This window comes from Neodiprion fabricii, chromosome 7 (genome assembly GCF_021155785.1).
Source record: "Neodiprion fabricii isolate iyNeoFabr1 chromosome 7, iyNeoFabr1.1, whole genome shotgun sequence".
NCBI classification, from domain to species: Eukaryota; Metazoa; Arthropoda; class Insecta; order Hymenoptera; family Diprionidae; genus Neodiprion; species Neodiprion fabricii.
The window spans coordinates 23452108-23468513 of NC_060245.1; the positions used below are offsets into that span (position 1 = coordinate 23452108).

The 16406-nt window shown below is 43.3% G+C and overlaps 2 protein-coding genes across 4 annotated transcripts in view; one reads left to right on the forward strand and one right to left on the reverse strand.

Annotated features, from left to right (window-relative positions):
- LOC124187186 overlaps positions 1-16406 on the reverse strand; it is a 156501-nt gene that overhangs the window by 54179 nt on the left and 85916 nt on the right. Inside the window, exon 4 of one of the 2 annotated variants that reach the window (XR_006871787.1) lies at positions 5931-6102. Coding sequence is in view for 1 of the 2 variants with exons in the window: in XM_046579528.1 (XP_046435484.1) it covers positions 1440-1515 (76 nt within the window). In the remaining variant the exon portion in view is untranslated. Of the gene's footprint in view, positions 1-1439; positions 1531-5930; positions 6103-16406 lie in introns of those variants that run through there. The other variant, XM_046579528.1, reaches the window with a different exon arrangement.
- The window catches only part of LOC124187184 (neurotrimin-like), a 113940-nt gene that overhangs the window by 23446 nt on the left and 74088 nt on the right, over positions 1-16406 (forward strand). The gene's annotated exons all lie outside the window — the stretch shown is intronic.

A 16406-nucleotide genomic window follows, 5' to 3' on the forward strand; every position in this document is an offset into this window, starting at 1 on the left:
ACACTCGCCGGCGGTACGCGGCTCAGAGTTTACGTCAATTTGCAAAAACTACGTTACGCTAAGACGCGCCTAAGCCCCCGCCGACTAAATTCAAGGGTTGTTTTCGTCAAACGATATCGTATATTTTACATTTAACACCCTCTGCACGACCTCGAGGGGCTTATTCACCCGTCTCTTCGGAGCTGGGTTCGCGATATTAGCCTCATCGTTTTATAATTTCTCTACACGTTTTCACGACGTGAACGGTGAGATTTATTTGTCGTTTTTGCTGAAAGAAATTGCGTTGTGATGTCAAGATTGACAATTCGATTGAGTGGTCGTGTTTGTTTGTTTTCTTTTTTTTTATTTATTTTATATATATATTTTTTTAATGTTTCTACCGTTTCATTGGCCTTTCACTCGATCAACGTGACTGACGCTTCGACATGTGACTGTCAGACGTACGATTTTTAGTTAAGTATGAATTTTCGAGCCTTTGCAGATTGACGATAGAAAATTTCGATAAGAATACCGTATAAATTTTCACACAATACCTACAATTGATGCAGTGTCAAATATTCCTAGCTTGCTACATCATTTTTTTTTTGCCAAAATTATTACCACGACAATTTTGCTCGCACAGGTACGTAAAACGATCATTCGCTTCGTACATACATACGTCCATAAGTTGAACAAAAATTGAAACCGACGACAACGATATCGGATGAATAAATTCAGCACGAAGTGTTTACATCCCCAAAACTCCCAAAAAAAATCCAAATTGCGAGGCATGGCAAACGTGTATCAAGGGACGCGTGGCGTTCGGATCCTGACCCGGGCAACAACAATAGGAACGAGGCAACCCGTAGATACAGGGTGTGGTATGATATCGAGGGTGGTGAAAAGGCGCGATCACCTTTAACGCGGTGTGTATGATTTTGTAAACAATCGTATTGTGTAGCTGGTTTCCCGCGCGGCACGCCGTTCCTCCCCCCTTATTCCCCACCCCCGCCCCTATTCGCCGGATCATTGTACGACGTTACCGGGGGGTTGTATTCCTTCCAGCACGACGCGACTTTCCTGTATCGGTGTATAAACGTTTGCATACACAGACACGGGGCGAGCGTTGGCTGCGTGGGGTGATTCAAGGGAGCAGCCTGAGGTTCGTCGAGGGTTGCGGGGGGCAGGGGTTCAGATTTACGAGCTATGCGCCGGGCGGACGGAGGGTGGAGGACGCCGGGAGCCACGCGTCGGTTCACGAGCGCATCGAGATTACACAAACGCTCGCCGAATGCACCCCGGCTACATACTGCAGGTGCCGTGCAGGGGGTGGAAAACGGCAGGTCCGTTTATATACCGTGTATTCCCAGAGCCACGGACATACGGTGTTATACTTTTTATATAGGCGCGTGTACAACGCTGCGGAGTCGGGTGATTAAACTGTTTAATATCACAAATACCTCGGCCACAAATCCACCGCGAAGTTGTTGATGTCGTTGTTCTTGTACGCCGCACCGCAGCTGTATTGTCGAACATCCGAGTCCAGTTCCGGTTCACTCGATGACCAACCCCAATCTCACTTCGCCTCGCTGTAACGACTGCATGTCCAAATCCTCGTCCAAAGTGCTTTTCTCTCAATGACGGAGTTCTTGGATTGGACTGTTTTTCTGCTTGAAAGTGTGCCTTGCACGTCAATGATCTTCAACGATGTTTTTTTTCGCTAGTGTTCTCTTACGTGATCACTCACTACTGTCTTTAATATCTAACGGACTCTCCGTTTCACCCGGCTATCGCCTTCCATTCCAAGAACCCTGATCCTTGCACTCTGCTCTCTGGACTCGCCAAGCCTGCGTTCCATTGGTCCCAAGACACTGTTCACTTACTCTATGAACTGCGCACTTCCTTTCTACCGTTCTGTCAAATTCCTCGCAATAAACATGTAATTGATATTCTAAACATGTCTAAGGTTATTAAGCCTTCATCCTAACCTCCGTCGTCCTAGAACGCCGAAGCGAAGCCGAACCAGTCAATTCCTTACCGCTCGGGAATAAGCGACTTTGAGGTAATTACAGTGTTACATGTGTTTTGTGAATTGACAGTCGCAGTCACTTCTCGCTGTAAGTTTGATCTCGGGGCTGTATGGGAACGTGATTTTGGAAAATTAAGGATCGAAACACGTCAGGAGAGAGAGAGACGGGGGGGGGGGGGGGGGGGGGGGGAGAAAAAGGGTGATTTTCAAATGTTCGCCAAAGTTGTCAAGCCACAGGGTAGGTTATAGGCAGTTATTGGGAAACGAGGGTCGGGCGGCGCGGAGACCGAATGACCAGCTCCAATCAGCCTCTATTGCCGCGACCAATCGATTTCCGTAATGAATTGTGCTTCTCTCCCCAAGTCGCCACGCCGTCCGAAAGCTTGCACGGTTGTAGAGGTATACAGCCGCCTCGCGCCACGGAAGCAATATTGCTTCTTCAGGTTTACAAGTTCCCTCGAAGCAGCGGGCGATACACATCATCCTTTACACCGCCGTGCACAGGGTGTCCGACGAAAAGCGGATCACGAAAAGAACCCGGAGAGCCAAAAGCGGTTACGGGTCGAATTGCTTGATTCGAACCCCTAGCTGAGGACAAGTCCGTGACCGCAGTCACGGTGCGGAAAGCGAACGAAAGCTTCTGGTAGAGAGAAGCTGCGTGTGTTTGTGGCGTTTATGGTCGGTGTTAAAGGGGGCGATGATGGTAGCGTTTTGACGCGATCCTCGAATCACTCGCACCGGAAACGGAAACGCGGACATGCACCGCATACGCGCATCGCACGAAATATACACTTCGATTTATTTATATGCTCGTTCGAATTAAACTACCGTTGCCCCTGCAGTTGTACGTGTCGAAACGGATGTGTAGCCGGCAGATCCCGTTGTTGGACTGTAAACGCTGGAAACGATTCCCGCTGTTATTGCTCAACGCTGTCGCATTCCTCGTTTGACATTCGAATAACGATTTGAGCAAGGAAGTTGGGAAGAAATGGAAGGAAACGGAAATATCAGGAGAATACTGTAAGTAGATGGGAAGGGAGATGAGGTATAATCGAGACATCCGACGACTCGAAGCCAATTTTCAACGGATTACACGTGACGTCCGGTGTATCGATTCAATTACTTCACCCACTTACGTTCCGATATTGGTACGTATGTTAAACATCCTTTGCTTTCGGGGGATTGGAAAATTCGGAGATACATAGAAAGGGGAATCGAGGGGCGGTTCTCCGCGATTTTTCAACATTTTTAGCCTCGGTTTGAGTCACGTCAAGGGGAAAGAGTATAAAGCGAAAATAAAGAGAGGGTGAGAGAATGGAGGATCGGCCGAAGAAACGAGAAAAAGGTTTTGATCTCGTCACCGAAAAGTTAATAGCCAATAAATATGCAAATGCGGTGCGGGCGTGGCGTAGTTGTCAATTGAGAGCCGATGATATTTTTACGGTGTCGTCGAATGCCACCCCATCCCCTGTTACATTCCACCCTTGGCCTATTTTTTTTCATACATTTCAAAAGGTGAGGGGAGGAGACAATAGTGTATCCGATATCTTGCTGACAAGTGAGCCTAAGTATTGTCGTAATCCTCTTTTTCTTCCTCTGCGGCATCGGTTCTAATACGTAGTAACCGCAGCGACGTCGAAGATATGATCGGGATCATAAAGGAATGAAGGAAACGTCGAAAAGTGGGGAAAAAGTGACAGACAAGCATGTGGGATGCGGCGGTATTTCCTAACCCCCTTCCCCTATTTTACTGGGGTTCTTTAACCGAAGATTCGAGCTTCCGAGAGAGAAAGGGAGGGAGGGAGGGAGGACGATGGAGAGAAAGAGAGGGTGGTCCTTCGTTCCTTTCCGTGCTGAACAGAAACATTTTATAATCTTATCATCCCTGGCATTTTCCGCATATTTTCCAAATTCCTAAGCGAAGGCTCCGGATTTGACGCATCGCTTTCTCGAGTCTAAGTCGCGGGAAACCCGGACTGTATTTTCTCTTTTTCTCCACTTTTCTCCACCGAAATGAAACGAATAAATAAATAAATGAATAACTACGACATGTTGCGATCATACGGACTCTCACTCTCTCTCTCTCTCTCTCTTTCTGTACATTTTTATGCTTCCCAAAAGCTTTGCGCGGTGGAATAAGATTCCAGTCAAACCAAATCAATTCGTCGTGGCTCGATTAGAAAAATGTCTTCTCTTTATCACATCGTTCGTAAATTTTAAAGTTTCCACACTCCTGTCTTTGGAATAAAGAGGAAAATACTGCAACCACGCCGGAGATAAAATCAACAGTTTACACTCAATCTCGACGTTTCGAGGTCTCGAATTTTCAAAAATAGATAAAAAAGAAAATATCACTTACTGTAAAAAAACTCTGATACTGTAATCCTATCGGCTGTCGAGCAATTTTCCTGCCTGCTTCTTATTTTTTATTTTTATTTTTTTTCTCGATCAGACCCGTTTTACAGGCTGCGCTGAAAGCTGCGAGCAACGAAACGAAACAACGGATCGACCGATCGAAGATTAACGATTCGATTCGTTAGTTGGTCACAGTGTCAACAGAATCAGTCCGCCTCTGCAGCCCATCGTAGGGGCGGCGGTGCAGCCACTACGAGATTAGTTTTGTTGGAGGCAATTTGAATTTAGATTAGTTGCTGCAAATTGGCATCGCCGATCGCCACATACTGACCAAAGCGACGGAGCGAACGTTGCCCTTTACGTCTACATGTGTAGGCACGGATCGTACTCAAATCGCGTTACAGGCGAGGCCCAAATGGGGAGGATAAGTAATCGCCTCGGAGTTTGTCCAGCCCTCGCGTTCCGGACAGCTCTTAATCATCCCGAAAGAAGGGTAGCCAGATTTTAAACACGTCTGTGGGACACCACATTATTGTATTCTATATATTCACTGGATTTGGCTCTACGCATAAAACTGCCGACGCAAAATATTTAAATATATTTCGAACAAATATTGACGTTTACGAGTTGTGTGATCATATTTGGATTTGCAAAGTTCGAACGCGTGAGCTTGAGAATTGACATTTCTCTGGTTGAACACTACAAACGGTTCACTTCGTGAAACGACAGAGGTAACTTCCGTAAGCACGCGAAGCTTTTACTCGCGCAGTTATTTGCCAATTATTTAGTTGTGTCAGTTTCGTCGTCGGTGTGCGATTACTTTTTCTCTATCTATACATCTCCAAATAAATTAACTTTCATATCACCAAAGAATTATTACCGTCCTTACGATATGTGTTTCCTTTCTTTTTTCTCTCTCTCTCTCTCTTTCTCTCTCTATTATCGGCACATTTTCCATTGTCAGAATCGAAACTGCAATTTGCATGATAAAAAGATCGAAACGAAAAAAGGGCAGGAAGAAAATATTTCCTTTCACGAAGTACACCGATGATAAATCGAACGGCAAATCGGATATAAAAGTGATGGTGGGAGTAACGAACCGTTTATTGAAAATTGATCGTTCGTTGATTAAAATGCATACGTTTGACGTCGACTCGTGCATATCGGTGTAATTGAAAAAAATGTCGGTGCTGTGATCAGCTCCAAGAGGCACGGAAAAAAGGGACGTACGAGGTATTTAAAATTAACCGTAATTCCCGCAGGCAATTGCGTATAATACGTACCTACATCTATACATATACGTATAATACAGCGCTGATTTATTCCTCGGGGATTATTAAACGGGAGTGATCCCCTCTCCTCCCTCCCTCACGTTAATTGAGCGGCTAACAACTTATATCAATTATTACACCGTCGTTCGTACCCGGCTAGCTGTGCAGCCGAACCACGAGGCTACTTATCGCTAGCGTGACGGCGGAACGAACCCCGTATTCCCGTTTTTCACCCCTCGCATGGAAGCCGGATGTCATTAAAGCGAAGCGCGATCGACGCGGTGAACGAGGCTTACCTCGTCTCGGGAAACAGGAAGAAAACAGCCTCGGCAAATCCCGCGAATGTACCGTGAAATATTCATCCCGGTCACCCGGCAGTCCTACGGGAACAGTGGCGACCTCCTTCGGGCCGTTTGTTTATGGGACAAGAGCTGCCTGCCGGGCCGTCAAGCCGGCGTCCGATGTGTCCTGGAAATTAAATTTCAACGGTAAGGTACAAGGAGAGATAAATAAAATGGTAGAAAAAATAATTCCCGACACGTATGAGGGATACGAGGGCTGATAACTCTTGTCCGAGAGGCCGAGCTCGGGATGAGGGAAATCTTTTAAAATAGCTTATGCGCAATTTTTTACCCCCACCTTTCGGCGGCCGCCGTCGGCCTCCCTCCCCTTCCTCTCGGATTTTTTCATAAGCTTCCACGGGTCGAATTTATGCGAATATATTCGCGACGAAGCGGAGAAGTCGGCCAATAGGATTCCGTCCCTGCGGCTCCGGCGCGTCCGACGCGAACGGACAGAAATGAATAGACCGAGGGACTAGGGTACTTTACAAATATGTGACCAGAAAACAAACCCGGACCACCTACCCTGCCCTACCCTTCCACCTTCCCTCGTTTTACCTCGTTTTTCGACTTTCGGTCAGGGCAGGCACGATGACAGATTTCCGAGGGATCAAAATTCCCCCATTTTTTCACCCTAATTTATCGCCCGCTAGTCCACCTCCTCCTCCTCCTCCTCCTCCTCCTCTTCACATTCGGAGAAGGAATCACCCCGGATTTACTCCCGCAGGAACGGCGACCTGCACGACGGGCACGCTTGTGACCGATTGGATCTCTTAGTTTCCACAATTCCCACCCCTGTTCCTCTTTATCGCCCCCCTATCATTTCAAATTTCATTTTCTACGCGTCTCTTTTTACTCCGGTCAAAATTGATCCGAATTAAAAATGATCGGATTACTGCCGCGTTTTAGCGTACAGCAAATTTCGACCCTCGGTAACCCAAATCTGAAGTCATTTTTGCGACGCTAGAAATAATTTCTTTTTCCTTAATACCAAATTCCACATATTCATGCGATAAAATACCGAAAGTTTACGTAATATCAAGTTATAAATTACTTTCTAATTACAGGATTATTTTCTCTTTCATAATAATTTACAATTCACCATTATCAGTCACATGGCCGATTAGACGAAAGCGTGAATAATTCGTATCGACGAAATGAAATCTCTGATTAAATCGATTCGACGATGCGACATGTTGTACGTATACCTCTGACAAATACACTTTGTACGTAAGTTACACGCCGTCTGCGTTTTTCCCTTATATACACTATATTACTGGCGAAGCAAACGGCTTACGTACCTCTGGAAATCACATTATATAATCGCTGTGTGTGTGTGCGTGTGTCTGATGTTTGCCGGGCATGCAGGCTACATACATGCATACATACATATGTATACATGCGTATAGAACGGCGTTTCCTCGTTTCCTCGTTTCCTCTTTGTGCGAGTATAAAAGCGGTCTAGGGAAACTGCTAAGTCTACGGAGTTCATTTAGATAAAATCTGCGAGCGTCTATCGACGCTGAGTCCTAGAAGCTTGCGGGTCCAGACAGAGATTCCGAGCTCGAGGAGCGGCTCCGCGCCCAGCAAGATCTCGATTCCATCCCACTCGGCAAACAAAAGTCAGAGTCGTATATTCCTATCCCTTCCCCCCATCCCCCCCTCCGCCCCCCTTATCTCTCTTCTCCTCTCCTCACCATTCCGCCGTCCAGAAAGTTTAGCGCTCCAGCGTCGTTTCATAGACCGAATAGATAGGCAGAAGAGGGACGGCTTGCGGTCAATTCCGGTACCTCAAAATCGCCGTTGGCACTTCCTCGGCCGACGCCCCCGCGGTTAAAAGGAGAAGAAGGGGGTGTGACGCGGATAAGAGGAGAGAGAGAGAGAGAGTGAGAGAGGAGAGAAAGAAAATCGGAGGAGTAGGAGCGGAAAGAGGAAGAAGAGAAAGAAGAGACTTGCGGCTCCGCGCGCTCGGGCCAGATATAAAATAGGTATAACAACGGCGAGGTGATTGTAAAAAGGTATAGGCTGCATGGGGGGAGGGGGGCTCATTTGAATACTTAGATTGGACAGGACGGGGGACGCTTAATCGCGTTTTCTCCAAGAAATTTATGAGATCCTAGCCGATAAGGTTGGAAATAAGAGCTAGAGGGCGAGAGTCTTCCGTGGGGCGGGAAAAACGGAGGGGGGCTAGGTGTAGTGGGTAAAAAAGCGCTTCCGCAACCCTCTTCTTTGTACCACCGACCCACACACGCCCTGCGAGCACCCTCTTCCTTATACCGCAAACCTCTGCAGACTGCACGGGAACCTAATTTACTACCGCGTCTTCTCTCCGTCGGAAGTGCTCCTTGATATACGATTTTTTTCATTTGTTCTTCGGTGTCGGGATTGTTTTCAGGGCGAGGGGGGGGTTGGAGTTCCGAATTTGAAAAATTCCGAAAGCGCCTAATTTCGAATTATTCGGTGGCGAAACTTGGAGTAAAGAAATCAAAATTTGGAGAAACGACAAAGTTTCGAATGGTCGGAAAGCCGACGGGACAAAGTGCCAAAAATAAAGTTTCGATAGAAAATAATTCCGACAAATTAAAATATATTCACACAGCGTAGGTTATTCAACGAGTGGTTGTGGAAAATCACAAATAAAGAAAGATCACAGTCATGAAATTTTACCGAACCAGAAAAAAGTTCGGAATTTGGCGCATTCGAAACTTTTCAAATTTGGAATATCAACCCCGGCCCCAACGCGAGTGGATTTATGTTAGTTTCTTCCTTCGCCAATTTGCCGAAAACATAACAAGACTGCATGCTCCGCACAGTGGAAAAATTATTTCTTGGCTTAAGACAATCAAGATCTGGCACAGCTTTTCAAATTCTTTCAATCGATAGAATTATTATCGTACAAGATTTGATATATATTATGTATACTTTTTTCTTTTTTAAACATAACCTCTGTTAAGCTCGCTACGTCTCTCACTCTCTCTCTCTCTCTGCTGAAAGTTGCCGAAATGAGAATATTTTTTTATACAGCATAATATTCATCAAGGTTTAATCGAGGTGAGGTTACTTTTACGAGTATGTATAAAAACAGAAGGAAGAAAAAAAACCTGTCATCCTTTCGTTTCGTCAAGTATATTGAATATCCGAAAATAGTGGGAAAAAAATATTCAAGTATAACCAAACAATCCATACTTGATTGCAATTGTATCACAGACGTATTTTATCGAGTCGTTAAAAATTAATGCAAATTTATTCTTCAACGGTGAAAATCGTTGGATATCAGAAAAAAAAATGCGTAAAAAAATAAAATAAAATAAAATCAGCCGTACCTCTGAATAATTATTGTAATTATTCCGAAAGAGTAAAGACATTTCGCGCCTTCGCGAAGCCCGCGGTGATTTTTCTTGACGGTTTCTTTCAACCGCATCTGCAGCGAGCCTCGCGATAAACGTTATCTTGGCCAAGGTGTACGACCTCTAGAAAGGGAAAAAACTAAGGGTGGCCCGTACCTGTGCATCGCCGATGAGTTTTTCCTCATTCTTCTTTCCCCGCCGGTCGAAAAACGCGGAAGGAAGCGTTGACAGAGCTCGGCAAAAAACGAAGGAGAAAGGCTAAGGGTTGAACGGCGATAAGAGTTATCCGGGATTTATTGGCCGAGGATAGACGGACGGATCGACGGGTGTCGTTTGTCTCGTTGATGGGAAAAAGCTGTATTTATTGTTCGTTAATACAAGATTTTTGACGAAACCTTCGTAGCGTAAATTGTTATTATTTATTTGATTTTTATTTATTTTTTTTTTTTGTCTTTTTATACGCACCCGCATAGAAGATCGAGAGGAAGAAAGAGACAGGAGGAGGAAAGGGAATCTTACGTTCGGGTAAAACGTTTTCGCACGCGGATTCAATAGATAAAGAACGTTCCTCGATTTATATCGAGACGGTAAAAGATTTCGTTTTTTCGTTACCGCGAGCACCGCGATCAGATCAACACCAGGCATTTTTCCACATTGTGTAGGAAACGGCCCGCCTCCCTCCTTTTCCCTCTAAGCTAGCTTTATATATCTGCGTCTGTGTGTGCGTGTGTGTGTACAGTGAGTATATATGGAGTATATTTGGGGAAGAGGCGGATAAAGCAATACTTTTAGCAGCGTGGTAAACACCGGGGAAATAGCAAAAAGTGTACACCAACGACGTAAAACTTTCTTCATCCTGCAGCCGTTTCCGGTTTGACGTCGAAAGAGCGAGCGAACCTGGCGAAGTAAGGGCTGGGATCGTAACTTGACAAATCTGTTTTCATCTTTCTGCTTCGATGCGGGCAAAGCTGCCCGGCAATTTTCGTGATTACCCATATACAATATCGCCCGATATTATACATACGTATATATATATTAGGGTGTTTCTGTAAAAAATGATTCACGATTCTCCACCGTGGTACCCTGTAAAAAGTTTGTTCAGGTTAAAGGAAAGATTCCGTCGAAATAAGAGCGTGCCACGGTCACGTGGAAGATCGCGCAAAGTTGATTTTTCACTTCGTTTCACATTTTTTTTTAATCTGTGAAGAAACACGTTGTAGCAATTTGATTATTATTTCTTTCCTGACACTTATACTCAACCCAAAGATCACGATCTGTACCACAACACGATATATCAACCGGGAATCTTATTCTCTTAAGTTAAAACTTTATTGGATACTTGATATTACGAGCGTGGGTTTTTTTCGTGACGTAAATTGATATTACGATCGATGTAATCGATAGAAAAAAAAATGTATTCACGATTAGTCGCAATTTCAAAAATATTTTTAAAAGTGAAAGCTTTGACAGAAGCTTTCTTTTAATCTAAATAAACGTTTTAGCGGGTGCCATGGTAACAAATTGCAAATTATCTTCTTCTGAAACACCCTAAATTGCATATACATGTACACGTGTATAGACTTCCAGGGACATATTCTATCGGATATTGCGGTAAATGAAATTAATTATTATTATCTTTATATGGCCACGTGAACATTCTTCGAAAATTTTTATCACTACGTGACGCTGAAGAAGCAAATCGCCGCATGTATAATCTGCTCGATTTTATAATTCTGGTGCAGGGGTGGCCGGTAACATCCCTTAAGCGTAAATAATAAATCTCCTTCCGAGAGGCTCAGTCAGCCTAGTCAGCAATTTTTACCATCTTCACCCCCGATCCCGCAGGAAAAAAACCTTCCTTTCGCTTATGCATCTCTGTGTGTGTGGGTGTGTCTGTGTGTACGGTACATACATCATTCCATGTAATGCCAGGACATAACGAAGAAGAGGAGATGGTACTCGAGCTTGCCTACGTAACAGGAGATGGTCGATTTTCAAGATTAAGGATTTTTCCCAAGTAGGTACATGAGTATAATAATCCCATGCGTATACTGTAGGAAAAAAGCTAATTCGAACGAATAATTTCATCCACGGGTCCGTATATGTATATATATATAAATGTGTGTGTGTGTGTGTATTGCACGATGCGTGGAGAAAAGTTGAAACTATCGTCAAATTTTTTTTTTTTCATTTTTTTCTATTTTTCTTATTTATATGTATAAATTATTGCCATCCCTGTCCGGCATCGTTTAATCGTATTTCATATTCTTTATTTTATTTTTTTTGCATTTTGTTATTCACTTCATCTCGTTTCTCCATAGAATTCCGAAAGTGTCTCGTACCGTAGAGTCGGCAAAAGAAGCCATCGTGGTGTAATAACGCGAGCCCTGCAGGGTATTTATTATACCCTATACCGAATTTTAATGCATATTCAAGGTGAGAAAATGAAGTGCGGTGACATAAAGGAACCCATCCCATATGCAGTCCGGCGGACTACCCTTAGCTGTGGTTTATACTCGTGGGTTTATTGTACATAACTCATTTTTGAGGAGAGAAAAAACAATGGCAACGAAAAAAGGAGAGGAAAATAGTGTGGCTTACGGCAGTCAAGAATGAACGGAATATACGGTTGGAGCAATGATGTACGACTGAGGCTAATCGAGTTAAATTCGTAATTCGAAATTGAAATTAACTCTTAAAAAAAAAAAAAAAAAAAAAACGCAATTTTTCAAAGATGTTACGCGTACTACGGAATAAAATTCCGCAACGATTTATTTAATGCTCTAGATTAAAGTACTAAATGTTAGCAAGGAAAGTCTGAAAAAGAAATTGAATTGAATTTATTGATAAGCGAACATTTCATTGTATATATTATTGTGTTAAATAAAATTATTATCTTGTCAAATTATTATCTTGTCAAAAACTACGACAAGTACAGCTTTGGTTGCACTTGAAAATCGCTATTTCGCACGCACTCGTCAATGTTTCGATTCATTGAATTTTTCTCCGAATCTACGTCCTTGATAAGTGTAACGCCGCGCCTTTTCTCTCCTGTCCGTGAACGGTAACAGCGATATTTCATACTCGGTGCGGTACGATAAAAACGTCGATGCATCTCGGTGTAAAAGGAGCGGGCGTGGATGAGTCGGGGATATTAATTAAACGAGCGAAAGGTGAACAAGGAGGCTTCGAGTGTGCGGGCCGGCACGGCAGCGCGGCTGGACAATTATTAGCGAAACGGAGCGAAAAGGGAAGTTGTACAGCGGTCGCTTTTCTCCCGGTTTCCCATTGTCCGTTGGCGCCGGTCAATTCCAACAGCCACTCGGCCCGAATGATCATCCCCCTGCGGTTCGGCGTGGATTCTAATATCCTCGTGGCTGCCGCAGACGCCCGTCTGCGTCGAGAGAAAGGAGAATCAGGATACGGTAAACGAAGACCGAGAAGATAGGGGTGGGGGTGAAAAAACCCGGAAAGGCGAAAATTTAAGACAACGAAGGACGGGGGTATAAAAATTCGGATTCTCGATAAATCAGTGGGTGGAATAACTGTTTTCTCCAAAGTTTATTTAACGCTAACCAAAAAGTATTTCCAGAACAATCGGCATTCCGAATAAAAAAAATCTCTTCACGGGATGTGAAGGTATAGAAAAACGAAAGTTACGAAGTTGAAAAATTGAGAGAGCCCGATGCTTCGAACAGCCAAGAAACGATAAAAATTATCTGTCGAAAATCAAAGTTCGGAAGGAGGAAAAAAATGCGGAAGGACCAGAATCCCAAAAGGACGAGATACCGAATCTCCTGAGAATTCGGAACTTGTGAAATTCGTCAACTCGACGCTAGTTTTATCAAGATTATCTCATTGTGTCGGACACAATCGTCCGTGTCGTCGAAGAAAAAATGAACGCAAAGGCGACATATTTTTAATAACATTTAAACGGAGCATCTTTTCTCCCGTACGTTAAATTTATTCAAGACATCGCTACATCAAATCGCGTTTCATATTCACGTGTCACTTCAAAAGCGCAACTCCATCTATTAGCTGCAACTGGTCACGTTGGAAAGAATAAACGTGTTTTTGATGTCTTGCAACCTTTCGGTATTTGGTCCATTCTGTGTCTTAATAAGTTTTGAGATTTCGGTCTTTCGAGTCTTTGGTCAGTCGTTATTGATAATTTCGGATTCGTAAATTTCGGAAAACAGCACGAGCCTGATATTTGAAAAGTCGACTTTTCGACTCTTCGGTATATCTCGATTCAATATTTTGCCCTTCGCAACCAAGCTCATTCTCAAATAAAAAAAAAAAAAAACGTCAGTACAAAATTTATACATTTTTGCGTTCTCAATTTTCGTTTTTGTACAAGACGACGTTTTTCTACGTTTTTAACCTACGGTAATTTGAGTTTTGGGAATTCGTCCCGTCGACTTTTCGATCTTTCGCATTTTTGTACCCCGCCCAAGTAACCGTCAACTTTTCCGAGAGAAATCTTTTTCCTCCGGTGTAACAGCAGCCGAACCTCGGGGATGTACGTCAGACTCCTTTTCCTCTCTCACTCTCTCGCTCTCGCTCTCTCTCCCCGTCACTTCGTAACGGAAATGCCAAGGAGAATCGACTAGTAGCTGCGGCGCATCCCGTCGTCCTCCGATCCTCGCGTCGCGTCGCGTCGCGTCGACGAGCTTCTGCAGCAGTGACTGCAGCCAAAGAGCAAGCACACTTAGATAATTCAACGTCCTGTTTCCGGAGACTGCAGCGGCAACACGACGCTAAACCGGACGTAACTTTAAACTTCATGCCTCGCAGCTCCCGCGTTCGTTGTGCATAGTGTAGTGGTTTAAGGATCCTCTTCCTGGGGGGGGTTTAACTCGTCCTTTGAAGAGGACCCGTGACGCCCCGATTCCTGGACCGGTGCAAGCTGCTGTGTTTTACAACATTTATATCACCGATCGATTTGTTCACGAAAAGAAGTTAACTTTTTTTTGTCTTTTCTTGCCTTGTTGGAATCCGAATCGATTTGTTATCGTTGTAAAATTGTAAAATCGCAGAAACCGTACGCGGAGAAGATTTTACGTTGGAATGAATTCTCCGTAACGTTGGCGGAGAATTCATACCTGGACCTTCAAAATCTACAGAGGTACGAGCATATTTTGTTATACGCCAGGCGATATGCTCGGAATTTGTTAATAATCAGCCGGGTAATTCACCTCTGGTATAGATGATCGGTTTGCTCGGTAATCGAAATTCCGCCAGCTAACCGCGAAAATTTGTCCCTGTATAGTTGAGAGCGAAGATTGCGGTTTACCCTAAACAGAGGGTTTGGACAGGCGGCATGCAGGCGGAGGCGGGGGTGGAGGTGGAGGCGGAGGCAAGTTTGTGCGTTTCTGTCTCACCGTTGCTCACGGAGATGGGGGGTGAGGTTGATGTTTGGTTAGTTAGTTTCGAAACTAATTTCGTTCGATACGTTACAGCGATTCGCCGGATCCCGAATTGATACGTCTTTGTGTCACGTATGTTTGCACGTACCTACACAGAATGTCACCCTCAGACTTCCGGTCCGGAAATGAGATTCCGGAAAAGTGTGGTATCGGTTATTCTTCAGGAAGTTAGGATGTAGAGGATGATTAAATTTGAAAAATTAATGAACTTTCTTTCTTCTGTGACATTTGATTATTACATATTTATTATTGGAACAATAACAGTGGCGTTAGATTTTTATTTTTATTTTTTTTTTTTATAACGATTATGTCCACATTTTTGATACAAGTTTCACCGTCCTGAATTTGACCAGCTTCGTGGATTCTATTTTAGTTCCATTGTTTTTTTCCTAGGACTGAAAACCTTTTTCCATACATGTCTACTAATATTTTACTTACTACATGGTGTGCAATCGAAATTTGCACGCCGGGGTATTCGCGGTGAAATTCAATCACCCGGAAAATTGAACTTCGGACGCGGCTGATAGGCCGTAAGTACCAAAATTGAAAATAGCCACGTGAGTTCATATATAATAACGAAAAGTGATGGAAAAAAAGTGCCACGTAGAGACAGAAAGACAGAGAGAGAGAGAGAGAGAGTGTGTAAAATATATACCGTATAGTAATTTCAGATTTTCATTATTATTCTCATTCTAGCCGTTATAATTTCATCGCAGGTATCATAACCATACTGAAAATTGCGTTACTTATCGCGCCGTGTGGTAAGAATAAAAAAATAAAAAGAAAAAAAAAATAAAAATACGACGCTAAAGAGTGAAGAAAAAATTTGGCGAGTTATTTGATATATTAAAATTATCCAACGATTTCGCGGGGTTTCTATATCCTCGCATTATTTCTCGTTTATTTCTTTTTTTCGCATTCCAGGTTCTTGCGTCAAAGCTCAGGACCAATTTACCTTGTATATAAGTATAGATGCAGTATACATTATAGGTATAAAGAGATTAAAGAGAAAATAAATAAACAGGCAATTAAATTTTTTGATAAGAAAACCCTGGTGTTGAATTTTACCGTCTAAATTCATCTCGTCGAATAACTTCGTCTTCTTGAACAATTTTAAACACGCAAAAGTACGGTGTTTGATATTGAATTTACAAAGTCAGCAGACGAAAGGAATAACTTGGCTAACGTTGTAGAATATTTACAACCAAATTAAAGAAAGAATTATTAAAAAAAAAAAAAAAAACAAACAACAACAACAAAATGAAAAAATCTCAGCAGCATAGAAGAAACGTCGGAGAGAGGGGAAAAAAATCACAACACGTCAAACGTATGCGACTGTCTGTCAGCGTAAATCCATCGGAAAATAAAACATCAAGTGAGATTTGAGGAATTGCTATTCGCCCTCAATAACCAGCCTGTCAGTCTAACTTATGCCTGTCCATAAGTCAGGCATATGTGTTCCGATTCAAAATTTACCCACAATTCGCGTTACACGTGTTGGAAAAATGGCTACATATTTCCACGTTACGCGGTAATACGGGTGAAATGAAACAGAAGGGAGAAAAATCTGGAGGGCATAGAAAAATGAAATGAAACAGATCGGTGATACACAGGACGCAGGACAACGATTATTCTCGATATTAATACGTGCATTC